Source organism: Mustela lutreola, chromosome 4 (assembly GCF_030435805.1).
Source record: "Mustela lutreola isolate mMusLut2 chromosome 4, mMusLut2.pri, whole genome shotgun sequence".
Lineage (NCBI taxonomy): Eukaryota > Metazoa > Chordata > Mammalia > Carnivora > Mustelidae > Mustela > Mustela lutreola.
In genome coordinates this window covers 197,281,209-197,294,381 of record NC_081293.1, presented here as the reverse complement: position 1 = coordinate 197,294,381, position 13,173 = coordinate 197,281,209, and the positions used below count along the sequence as shown (strand labels likewise).

The 13,173-nt window shown below is 53.4% G+C and overlaps 1 protein-coding gene across 9 annotated transcripts in view; it reads left to right on the top strand.

Moving 5' to 3' along the window:
• Positions 1-13,173, top strand: part of PRKAG2 (protein kinase AMP-activated non-catalytic subunit gamma 2) — a 245,503-nt gene that overhangs the window by 205,522 nt on the left and 26,808 nt on the right. For 5 of the 9 annotated variants that reach the window (XM_059172299.1, XM_059172301.1, XM_059172302.1 and 2 more), the window contains one exon: positions 2,132-2,238. In XM_059172299.1, coding sequence (XP_059028282.1) covers positions 2,132-2,238 — 107 coding nt within the window. The remainder of the gene's footprint in view (positions 1-2,131; positions 2,239-13,173) is intronic. The other 4 variants (XM_059172300.1, XM_059172308.1, XM_059172307.1 and 1 more) reach the window with 1 other exon arrangement.

The following is a 13,173-nucleotide window of genomic DNA, read 5'->3' as shown; positions in this document are numbered from 1 at the left end:
CAGCGCAGCACTCCGCAGCCTCCCTCCGACGTGTGTGCGTGTGTCATCAAAGCTGCAGAGCTCTTGGGAAGTGTGGGGGTCCTGGACGTAGATCTGCATCCCGCTTTGGTTACTCCCTGAGCGCCCGACTTTAGGCCAGCTCCCCAGCTTCTCCTCCCTCCGTTTGCTCCTACGTAAAGTGAAGAAGCTAAGGCAGACGCCTCAATGTTATATAACTTAAACGGATACGGTACGAAAATGTTTGGCCCATGGTGAACGTTGAAATGTTCACTTTTTTGTGGATGATACAACTTCTGGGGTTGTGTTGAAATTGGACAAGAAAGCCTAGAGAAGGGTGTTTAAGTTAAAGCAGAATGAGCAAATACAAGAAAGTGAGATTCAGTGCAGTAGGAAACTTCGCAGACGGCTGTTTGCCTCGACGTGGGAACAGGAGGTGGAGAAACGAGGTTCATGGATGCTGGACCGAGACGTCCTAACTCTTCCACGAGCAGGCGGGGAGATGACTGAGCGGGGAACTGGCCGGGGCGGGGTGGGGGGGCGGTGACCGGAACGGTGGGATGATGAATTCCAGCACGGGCTCAGAGATAGAGGCTCAGCAGCGGTCGCGTAGTTTGTCGTGAAACTGGCAAACCCGGCAGCACATGCAGAGTGTTTACTGTAGGACACACGAGGGGTCACGCGCCTCTTCTACGCCTCAGGGACTTGCTAGTGTCACACTTTTCAACACTTACTAAATACAGTAAAGTAGTTACTAAATACAGTAAAGTGATCTTTATCTTCCTAGGTATTTCCCAGGTAATCTCTGTCTTCTGAAACTGCAGATCGGTGTGGGCTGAGTGGTTGCGAGGAAGCCCCTCGCAGGTAGTACACTTGGCGCACAACCGTGACGACCGGCCAGGAGTCGGACTGCTGCAGGCAGGGGCAGTGGGCGAGCGTCCAGCTGTGAATGCACCTTTGGAATCAAGAGGCATCCAGGCTTAAGTTCTGGTTCCACAGCTTCTCAGTCCTGTCCTTGAGCTACAGAAGGTTGCGGGAGGATTTAACAGAGCCACGAAGAGCCGGACGAAACGTTGAAGACGGAGGAGACCGTAGTTGAAGGCCCTGTGGAGGAAGGGAGCTTAGCGTTTAGGAGGGACTAAGAGCAAACATGGTAGCTGGAGGCACACCAGGGCATGGGCCGGTGACCCACGAGGCTGGGGCATCACGAGAGGGGCCACACCGTCTCATAGGCAGCACCAGGGATTCTGTCTTTTTCAAAAGCCATTGAAGTGTTCTCAGTGGGGGAGTGACATGATCTCATTTGCATCTGCAAAACCATTCTGGATGCAGTGTGGACAGCTGGTGAGAACGGGGTGAACACAGAAAGACCAGTTAGGAAGTGAGGGCATTTATCAGACCCAGCCCAGTGGCCATGGAGGTGGGGAGAAGTGGACGGAGTCAAGAGAGACTTGTGGTCAACTCTGCGGGCCTCGCGGGAAACCGGGGAGGGTGGAGGAGGCGGCATGATGAAGAGGAAACCCAGGTTTCTGCAGGATGGGCTGCACGGGGGTGGTGCGCTATTGGCTCGTGACGATGCTGGACCCCCACAAGTCCTCGCCATCCTGTTGCCAACTGTCCGCTACTGTTACAGAGATTTAAAGAATCTGTGCATTTGTTCACAGACTTACCGTTTTGGGTGCTTTATCTCCTTGAGTAGATTCATATTTTCATTTCACATTCGGGTAGATGAAGCGTTTCTTTGTAAGTTATGTGTTTCTTTGTTTTTAGTAATGCTGCATTCTGTGACCTTGCTCAACTCAATTCTTCTCACATCTGGGAGCTTTTTGTCGATTCTTTGGTATCTTCTATGTAAAAAATCATCTATGTCTGCCAATAGAAAAAGTTCTGCTTCCTTCTTTCCAGTCTGTTTTGAGAGAATCTTTGTTCCTCTCCTTGCCGTGCTCTCTGGGCGAGGACCTCCGGCTCGGTGGTGGATGGGGTCCACACGCACGAACACAGTGCCTTCTCGCTCTTACGGGGAAAGCCTGTCACCGTGTCGGTAGGCTGTCGGCCATGGGTTTTCATACGCGCTCACCAGCTGATAGCAGGTCCTTCATTGTTTCTGATATTTGCCTTTTTTCTTTCCTTTTAGCAGAAGACTCAGAAAGTGGTGTTTACACGCGCTTCATGAGGTCACACAAGTGTTACGACATCGTTCCCACCAGTTCAAAGCTTGTGGTCTTTGATACTACGTTACAAGTAAGTTGCAGTTTTCACAGACTGCTGTCACGCTGTCACCTGACTCTTCTTAGGGGAGTTTATGTCCCACAAACCAGCGGATGCGCCAGGTGTCACTCTGAGCTTTTTGTCTGTGTTCTCCATCCCCATGGCAGCCGTGGAAGGAACATCTGTCACCGTCCACTTTCTCCAGATAAGGAAACTGGTTCTAGAGTCAGGGAGCTTAAGTCACAAAGTTCAGTCCACAGATTGAAGAATTTAGTAACTTAATCCACAGAGGGTCTGTCCTATGTGTCAGAGCCTGAGTCATTAGCCGTGAACCCACACCACCTCCGCCAGGGTATCCTGATATTTTTCTCTTATTTATTTAGTAGAATATGTAATAAATTAATTTGAAATAGTACTGGTTAAAAAGAAAAAAATTACTGAGATAGAGGAGCTCTTGAGAAGCAACTTTGTTGATCTCTTTTAGCGGAAGAAATTGAACCTTATCATTTTAGTATGAAAAATGTGCTTATTGCAGCTAATTTTATGCCCCCATGATGTACAGTCCTATATGGAAAGTCCTAAACGATGTATTCACTGCAAAGACCAGGTTCCGCCCAGCATAGGAAGTATACACACATGTGCAGGTGTCTAGTGTCCGTAGCTGTGCGTGAGTCATCACGAAGCAGGAGCCTCAGTTGTGCTCCCAGAGCAGCCGCTGAGCCAGGAGTCATGGGCCGTCGGTGCTTTATTAAGGTGTGCTCCCAAGGGACCCCCTGCAGGACTTGGGGGCGACCCATAGAGGCCGGAGCCCTGCCAGGGTGGCCTCAGCTGGCCCCTCAGAAGAGCATGGCAGGTCGGGGTACCTTTGTGAGCTCACCCTAGCTTCTCCCTTCGTCCAGGCCTGTCCTGGGAGAGAGGTGCCAACACTTGGCCAGCTCTGCCCCTCCCTCTGGGGCCTGTCCCCTTCCCCGCCCCAGCCTGGTCTGTGGTCCCTCCAGCAACTTGCCCCTGGGGCTCTGCAGAGGACACCTGGGCTCGTGCAGGCCTGTATCTCGTGCAGGCCACACGGGATGCTCAGGATGGGGAAACAGCTTTGTTCTGGTTTCATTTCATTGGCCAACTTTTTTTGGTCATCGTACAGAAATACGACTGATTTTTGTAAATTGACCTTATATCCTGTGACTTAGCTAAACTCACGTCAGGCCAGGTAAGCTTCCAGGTTTCTTCTAAACCCCTAAGAGTCTGATTCTTTGACACCATGAGGATAGGAAAACATCCAATAGACTGCTCTGTAGGGAATGTGACCGACAGTAACTTCGGGAAAGCCAGTCTTTACAACCGTAACCCTAGATTTCAATAGTAAAAGAGCTAGAAAATCTCACTTCCCAAAGTACAGAACTACCTGAACAGCCCACTGCACCTTTGTTCCCTTCCCCAAAAGGCTTGTTACTTGTTCTCCTGATCGCAGGTTTCCCACCAACAGAAAGGTCAGTGACGGCTAGTAAGACCTGTGTCTTCTTTTACTCCTACTCAGCTTTTCTTTTGCCCTAAATTTAAAATTTACCTCAAGTGGGTGATACATGAGAAATGCGCTATTTTTGTGGGTGGTCAGAGGTCACCGATCCAGTAATGTCACTTCCCGAGTTAATAAGCTGTGTGCGCCTCCCCGCCTGGTGGTCACAGTTCCTGGGAGGCTCTCGGCATCGAAGGAGCCAAACCTTGTCACCAGGGAAATAGGGGGCGGGGGCGTGTCGTGGGTAGAGCAGAGTTAAACATGCATTCGAAAGGTGTGAGTAGAGTATTTTCTAGACGCAGGCTGCAGTAGTAGCCGTTGCTACATCTCGAGGGCAGAGAAAGCGTAGAGAACACCACAAAGGGATGGCAGGCGACCAGAAGCAGCCCACACATCCAGAGAGACTGGTTCAGTAAATCCTGGTGTAGCATCTCCCGGAATAATACCATGTCGCCATGAAGAGGAACGGAAGAAGTGTTTGTCAAGAATAGGTTTTTAAGTAAAAAAGCAAAAGTCGCAGAAGAAGACAAGTACATGAGCACGTTACTGTGAGGGCACAGAGCGCCGGAGCCCTAAGTCCTAGATGCGCCCAGACCTGGGAGACGAGCACAGACGCGAGAAGAGTGGGGTGAACAGCTCCCCCAGACGAGGGAAAAGAAGAGTTTCAGACCCGTTCAGCCTCCAGCTTCTGGCTCTGAGAGGCCAGCTCGACTCTCCGTGGTCGGGTTCGGCAAAATGCCCGTTTCATACTGGAATTCGCTGCGGACCAGCATCCATCTCCATCCCGACGGTGTGGAAGCCAGACACACTGCCTGTGGTCCTGCCCACGGGCGGCGCTGCCCACGTGGGGTCCTGGGGCCGCTCCACGTGGAGCAGGAGGGGCGCAGCTGTGCCACCACCTGGGACCGGCCGGTCTGTAAGGCCAGCCAGGTTTTCCCTCGACAGCAGCGGTCCGTGGGGTGCCCCCCCGCCAGCCCGTGGTCGAGGAATGAGCAAGAGGAGGCAGCTCCATCCCTGACACGCCGCCGCCACTTGCCGACCGCCGCTAACCCTGCTGCTTGACGGTCAGAGGAGCCCGTTCTCCGTGGGAGTGCAGGACGCACGGCTGCACGGCCACTCACGGTCCATCGTTCCGTCTGTCCCAGGCCCGGGAACAAGCCGGGAGTTGCTTCTCAGAGGGATGGGAACTGTCCACACAAGAAGGCGTGGTTTCCTGCTGCTCTTCTCAGCCCCGAACGTGTGCCCTCGGGGTCTCCTGCTGGCGTCTGATGGGGCTTCGTACGGATCCCTCGTGTGGACGAGGAGCCTGGACTGGTTACCGGGCCTTCCCTTGCTCTGGTCACCCTGAGAACAGCATTTATGGGGCCACTCAGTGAATGTGTCAACGTAGCCGCTTCTTGGTGCCTGTTGCTTCCAAAAGACCTCTCCCTGCGATGTGTGCCCGGCGGGTGTGTGCAGAGCAACAACCTGAATGTCCCTTGCAGGGGCTGCGAGTGCCCCAGCGTCCCCTCACCCGGGGAACTCACCCTCTGATTTCCTTACGGCCCACGGGAGCATCGTCTGGAGTGTTGCTTCTTCTTGTCCGCTGGTCCACTCAGCACCACATCCTCGGCGCAGTGGACCCGGGCAGCACGCAGACTCCGGAAGGATGCACGCCCCTGCAGATGCTTGAAGGCAGAGGGCCGGCGGGCAGCATAGCCTCCAGGCACGTGGGGGGGCCCGTGCCAGGTCCAAGCAGACTGCCGCTGGGGGTCCTCCTGGGATGCTGTGGCAAGAAAGTATGCGTCCGGGTAGCCGTGGCAGGTCCCCCAGGATGCCACGTCAGGAAGAATCACCACAATTAGTCACCATGCGATTGAGTTGACGGTAATCCACGGCTGGTCCAGAGACAGTCACAGGCCAGACCTTTCTGCTCTGGAGCCAAGAGACAACAGCTTCTTACATGGCCCAGGGGAGAAGGAGGACATGTCCCAGCTCTTCCAGAGAAGCCTGGTCGTTCACAGAAAGATAGGATTTGATGCTCTCAGATTCTAAATGGTGACACCCCAGGAGTGATGAGAGGCTCAGAAATAAATAAAACTTCCCAAGATTGAGGTGCAGGGGGAGCATTAAGAATTCCCTCACAACGGCAATATGACTTTTTAGCAATACTCTACCAACAGTTAAAATTTCTAGTAGAATGTTTATTCGAGAGTAGTTTTAGATTTGTAGAAAAGCTGTGAAGTGTGTCTGGACTTCCCGAGTACCCCAGCCACGGTTCCCTCATCCCTGCCATCTCCCATCAGGGTGGCAGACGCTTGTCACAGTTCGCAAACCAGTACTGATCCATGATTGTCCCCTAAAGCCCAAGTTCGTTCAGATTTACCTGATGTCATTTTCCTGTCCGAGGATCCCCCCTGGGCTCTCCCATGACATCGGGTCAGCGCGTCTCCTTGGGCTCCTCTGGGCCGTGGTGGTGTTTCGGGGTTCCCTTGCTCCTGTGGCCTTACCGGCTCTAGGGAGCACTGGGCAGGTGTTCTGCAGGAGACCCCGCTGTTGGGATTTGCCTGCTGTTTTTCTCACCCTAAGTCTGGGATTCTGGGTTTTAGAAGGGAGGCCACAAGATGGGGTGCCCTTTCATCCTGTCCCACCAAGGGTGCTTACACTTAGCAAGTCTCAGCTCTGTGCACCGTAACACGGGTCACCTGGTGGCCGCGGTCATCTTCAGGTTTCTCCACGTCTGTGCTGTCGTCCTCGAAGTCACTGGACACATGATGTGTGCGGGGCTGTGGCCCGGCCCGAGAGCACGCTCGCTCGGGGGGGTTGGGGGGGCGCCTCTGCAGGGACGCGGTCCCTTGCCTCCCGCTGTGTGTTCCTTCGTGTCAGCACAGACGTGTGAACACATGTGTGCTCTTCCGTTATGACCTGTCACTACTGTATTTTGCCGCTCAGCTATTTCAGTCAGTGTAACTATTAATAAAATGTGAGAGCAAATGGAGGGAAAATGGCCAGCAGCCGAGTAAGTGGCTGTGTGGTAAGCCTGAGTTCTTAGAAGACGCAGAAAATAAGAGCACAGCATTAAAGCAAGCTGGGGGGGGGGGGGCATGAGCAGGGGGGCCGCCCAGGGTGGGCGTAAGTTGGGACTCGAATTGAGGTCCACAAGTGGAGAGGGTGCATGGCTTGCTTATTTTAAAAGCAAGGGGCGGGCGGTGTGCCTGGGTGGCTCCATGGGTTAAGTGACCGACCTTTGATTTCCATTCTGGCCATGAGATCGAGCCCTGCGTCGGGCTCTGCGCGTTTAACCTGCTGAGATTCTGTCCCTTCCCTGTGCCCCTCCCCCCACCCTCAGAAAAGGAAGTAAAAATAAATAAAAGCAACAGGAAGGAGAGGGACCCATGCTGCAGGTGCAAAGAAAGAAAAATAAAGAAAAAATAAAACGCCTCAACTTTTCTTGTACTTCCTCCCCTATCAAGGAAAATGGTGGAAGTGGAAAAAGTACAGTAGATGGCGAGTAGAGGAAACTGAAGCCTGAGCTGGGTGTAGAGATTCTGGGAGGGCGCCACTGAACCGGTTTGCTTTCTGACCCAGATGAATCACATTCCAGTGTAATGAAGGGCCTTGGAAAGCAGATCGCCAAGCTGCTGGTGATATCACGGGAATTGTGAAAAGTGTTCTGGGGCCCAGGCTAGAGATGAAAGAAAACAGATTCAAAAAAGAAAAAAAAAAATCCTGTGGCTGTGGAATGTGGTGCCCGTCCCAGGTAAGATATGTGAATGAATGATTAGTGAAAGTCAAAGAAGTCATTTCTGGGAACCTACCATGAATTGACAAAGTCACAGAAGTCGAGCCCGATTTCCTTTCTGGATAGTTCCGCAGCTGAGGTAAAACAGGACAGGCATGTCTCAGTTTCAGCTAGACAGCTGACGGAGCCGGCGCGGGAGTGCGGGCTGTCTGCTCGGTGAACGAGTTCATAGCTCGGTCTGGGCCTCAGAAGGACGTTGATGACATCTCAGCGCAGAGCACCGTGTCCACTGCGTCCTTTTAAAATCCACTTACGTCACCTGTGACTCCAGCCACCTCTCTAGTCACACAGGTACCATGGGGTGGCACCTCAGCCCAGGCCTGCCAGCATACCCCCAGTCTCCTTACCAGTGGGGGACAGACACCAGGGGAGAGACGCCTCTGCCTTCCACCCTCAGAGTGACAGTCCCCAGAAGACGCCAGCAAGACTGAGTCCGTCTGCCTGTGCTTGTGGCCATGTCAGCCGCCCATCGGCACACGGGCTCATCCACTAGCCCGTTTCACGCCCATCCTGCACACCTGCTCCTCGGGTCACGTTCCCAGTAAAGGATGTGCAGGCCAGGCTCTGCCTGCTGGGGAACCCAAGCTAAGAAACAGGACTCTTGTACCCTCGGCTCATCAGTATCTGGGACGGTGACTTCAGTAGTACTGACTTGGATGGCATCATCGACTTCACAGAGGACTTGAAACCGGAGATAGCCAAGAATAAGATACAGAAAGATTCCTTAACAAGCTAACCTGTTTTGGGACCAGTGAGTAAGCAGACGGTATGCAGAACGAGGACATGTTAGCATATGAGTGTTCCAGAAAAGAACAAAACTGGGGGCCGAGCACTATGTGAAGAGTGGGGTGGTGAAGACGCCGTGGCCCTGCCCTCCGCACGCCTGCGCTAACTGGGGAGCGCGCGGGCTGACCCCCACAGGAGCACACTGGGGACCCGTGTGTGGGTTTTCAAAGAAGGAGATAGGAGCAGTTCTGCGCATCAAGCAGTATGAAACGCTTACAGTCAAACACAGCGGCCTCTGTCCCTGTTGTCACATCCTTGTCATGCTGCCCAGAAGCAACCAGTTCAGCGACGCAGTCTAGACTGGACAGCCACATTACATCGCTTCCAGGCCGGGTGGATGGGGGGGTCCTGCCCCTTGTGTGGTCTCCTCCCTGCCCTCATCTTCCCAGCATCGCCAGGTCTCGAGGGGCGGTGAATTCCTTCCTGGCGAGATGTCATTGTTTGGACTGGGTCCGTTTTATCCAGTCCGCGGAGCCCAGCGGAGACTAATCACGCTCCCGTGTCCTTCGTCCTACCGTTCAGTGTTATTCCGGACTTGCGAGCGCTCCCCTTCTTAGTTGGACCATCTACGCCTTTCCACAACTTCTGACTTCTTGATGGGATTTTCTGTGTGGTCAGACCTGTCGGACGTGTCTTCAGCTCCCCCTGGAGCCACTCCCTCTGGGTCCTGGGTCTTCCTGCTCCGGCTGTCACTCCCCGTCCTGCTCACCCCTGTCTCCCGAGGCCGAGGCCGGGAAACACCTCATCCTCAACTTCCTCCTTCATTGCAACACCTGACTTTTGAACACATGCTTTCTGCTTCTTTGGTCTATTCCCTTTCGCAGGGTGGAGCACATTCTTCTGTAGCTACTGTCTTAGCCCACTTGGGCTGCGGTCACACACCAGCACAGCGGGGGCTCCGGCAGCAGGGCCTGACCGCTCGCAGCTGGGGAGGCTGTAAGTCCGCGATGGAGACGGTGGTCAGTGAAGTTCCCCAGGAGGGCTCCCTTCCGGCTGGCAGACTGCTGCCTTCTCCCCATCCTCACAGGGCAGAGCCCTGCCACTAAGCCCATCGTGGGGTCCCCACCCGCGTGACCTCATCTAAACTCACCTCCGAAAGGCCCTACCTCCTGACACCGTCAGTCCTGGGAGTGAGGGCTCCCACAGACGAATGCTGCGGGGTCATACTTAACCCCAGCGCTTCCCACGGACAGATGCACGGAGGTCATCATGTGAAATATTAAGTATTTGTTTATCTTTCAGACTCACCGTATAGACTGCTGGGTATAGCATTCCATAATGAAAATCATCTTTATTTAGAAATTTGAAAGCGTCCTTCCACTGCTTTTGGATGCAAGTATTAAAGAGAAATGGGTTGTGTCCTCTTTATATGAGTTTTCGCCTCTAAAAGTATTGGGATTTTCCCTTTCTCTCTGGTGCTCCAGAATTCCAGACCAGCAGGCCTCCTTATGGTCTTTGTGTTCCTCGTGCTGGCCCACGGTGCGCCCCCGGAACCTGGAGCGCTTGTCTTCGGTGATTTTCTTCCTACCGTTTTTCCTCTGAGACTTCAGCTTGCAGGTCTTGGGCTCCCTGAAGTCATCCTTTAATATTCTTGTCCTGCCTCTTTCTCTCTCTGTCTTTGATTCTACCCCTGGGAAGTTTTGATTCCATTTCCCTCTGGGGAAGATGTGCCCACAATGGGAGCGTCTGTGGCTTTGCGCTCCAGGTCTCCTCAAGCAGCTGTGAGTCTAGGCTGCCTGTTGGGACCGAAGGGCGGGCAGCAGGGACATGCATGGGTGGGGGGGGACGGTTCTTGCCCAGCATCACTGGTCGGTTTCACCGGCAGCTCCCAGTGCTCATATCTGTGCATCATATTTGCAGGGCCGGTTCTCCAGAAAATGATCCTCGGTGGTGATAGTGGTAGTGGCGTGGCGGGTGGCTATGGCCATTCCCCGATCTACACCAGGCTTCCTGTTCCCCTCTGGCCCCGTCCCCACCCCCGCCAGGGCCTCCAGTCTTGGGTCTTCCGTGTGCAGGGAGAGGTTGGTCTGCTTCTCTCCCCACCCTGCCCCTCCCCAGCAAGGCTCTGTCACTCATTAACCTTCCTCCACCTGCTTCTGCCCCGCAAACCTCCTGGTTCATCCCATTTCCAGCTTCTATTCCCTGAAGTTTCGAGAGAGCTTTTCAGGAGGAAAACGTGTTGGAAGTGTGTTTGCTCTGCCATTTTTAAGCCTAAGGAGACACAGGGAGACTGCAGAAGTACCCGAAAGGGGCTGAATGAGGCACAGTGGGAGGAGGGAAGGAGTGCCAACCTTGACGGGACTGATGGGGCAGCTTAGGTTGTGGAGTTAGAAGGTAAAGGCCAACCAGGTTGTCATAGGTAGAGTTGAAGGTAGGTGCGCTTGAGGTAGAAGGAACTTTGGGGCATAGAAGTGCCAAAAAAAAAAAAAAAAAAAAAAAAAAGCGCAGACCAGTTCAGTGTCCGCTGGGCTGGAGCCAGGAGGTGTGGGCTCCCTCGCCCACGAGGCCGGCCCCCTCCTCACGCAGCTCCAGGAGAGCCAGCAGACACGAGAGAGAGGCCTCCGGGGTGTTTAAGCCACCGGGCAAGCTCTGAGGTAAACAGTAAGAAACCAAGTTAGATAGTTTTCCAGAGCTTTAGCTGTTCATCAGTGTTGATTTTAAAAGCCCCACAATCAGTTTAATTACTGAAAATCGGGGTGAAACTATACGGAGAACATTGAAGCGGCCAAGGAACCACATTTCCATTGTTTGGAGCATAGATGTTCCACTTGCCCGGAGACGGCAGAATCTCTTAGGGCTTACTATTTTAAAAAAATCATTTCTATATTTAAAGTTTGTCATCTTTCCTTATCTAATTATCACATTCAGTTGTTTGAAAATCCTATTAAAAGGTACATTTTAGAGGCGCCTGGATGGCTCAGTGGGTTAAGCCTCTGCCTTCGGCTCAGGTCATGATCTCAGGGTCCTGGGATCAAGCCCCGCATCGGGCTCTCTGCTCAGCGGGGAGCCTGCTTCCCCCACCCCCCTGCCTGCCTCTCTGCCTACTTGTGACCTCTGTGTGCCAAATAAATAAAATCTTTAAAAAAAAAAAAAAAGTAAATTTTAAAACTGATAAACACTTTGAGCAAATCGCGTATCAGTTGAAAAGTTTTCAGAGGTAAGCAAGACCCCCGAGAGCTTTTTCCTGCAGATCGCTTCCAGATTGGGCCTGCCGTCCTTTGGCCTGTTCATTGGTCACTGGGAACACCCTGTGTCTTCTGTCATTGGGAGGAATTTTCCAAGTAGAGTTTGCAGTTGCTCAACTCCATGCATGTGGTGTGGAGAAAGCCGAGTTGTAGAGCCAGGGAGGTGCGGCCGGACCGGAAGCCGCAGGGGGGCCACTTGGCACAGGGCCCTGGGACCCCGCCATCTGCTCCTTATCTCTGGGGCTGGGTCTCACCCACTCCCCAGTGTCGTCTTGAGTCTTGGGAGGGCGGAACTGTGCCTCCCTCCGTGAGGTATGGACGTGTCAGCGTTGCATGTGGGTGAGATGAAAACAGTCCGTCTCTGTGTGCTTCTGGCTGGGTCCGTCTGCGCTGGGAAATGAAAGTGTTGACTTCTTTGGGCTCTCTGTGCCGACCCCGGCGCGAATCTTCCCATCAGGCCCACTCAGCCCGCACGGTCCCCTGTGACAGCATTACCTGTTGTCCCATTCTGTAACTCACAGCGCAGAGGCGCGCAGAGAGCCAAGGACCTGAGCGCACAGAAGCTTCTAGGGTCCAGTGATTCTCCCCTCGCAAGGACACGGGTGGTATTTGACTTCCAAGGGTTTTCCTTTAGTGTTTGCTGCTTTGCCTTCTCTTGCGGCCACGACGGTGCTTTTTCACATTACGTTCTCGCCATTCTCTTGCTCCTCGGACTGCTGCCTCGGCGGCGGTTTTCCCACTGTCCACCCTGCCCGGCTGCGGCACAGTTCACAGAAGCCGTGCACCGTGTCAGCGTCTGGTGTCCTTGTCACGGCCTGGGTGTCCCCCGGGCAGACCTGCCATGCATCCTTCTTAGGTCTGTCTGCACCGGCCATTAGACTCAAATACTCGCTTCGCAGCCAATAGAGATTTTCGGGTGCAGACTCGTAGGGACGGAGCCCTGGGAAGCACGGTGTTCTGTGCGTTTCCGAAGAACCGTCATCGTGCTGGACAGTTGAAACGGACGCCTGCTGGGCTGTCGGTGGACTGTTGCTGCTTTGAACACGAACGTGTGTCTTTTCTCGCTCGCCGATTTTCTCTTGGCCTTGGACTCTTAGCATCTTGTCTGCAACGTGTGCTTAGCTGGGATTTTGTCACTTTAACCTGCCTGGGGTGGATTTGATTCCTTTTGATAGACTCCAACTTTCTGTTGAGATTCACCTGTTTGAAACGATCTTGAAAATCCCCACAGAAAAGTTCCGAAATGACTGTGGCAATCGAGTCACGTGCTGCTCTTCTCTGGGGAACAGCAGCTTCTCGAACCTTCTCACGCGGCGTCCGCCGGGCTCTCGGTGACCTGCAGGTTTTGTCGGGCGTCTGCAGTCACGTCATCGGGGGCAGACCCGCAGCCCTCTGGGATGGGTTTTCAACAGCTGCGGTCACTTAGGGTGTCATGGATGATCTTGATAAACTATTTTAAAATTGGTTTTCTCCACTAAATCCATTTTTTGGGAGAAGACCGTAGGTAATCTGCAGTTACAAGGTTCCCCCCCCCCACCGTCCCTAGCTGCTCCAGCCAGTTTAGAAAAACAAGCTCAGCTCATATTTAATGTGTCCTAAAATATGTTTTTCTGTGACTTCTCCACATATTCTTTTATAATATTTTCTGGGACCACAGTCAGGGGTTCCCAGAGCACCACCCAGGGAAAGATAGCAAACCTGAC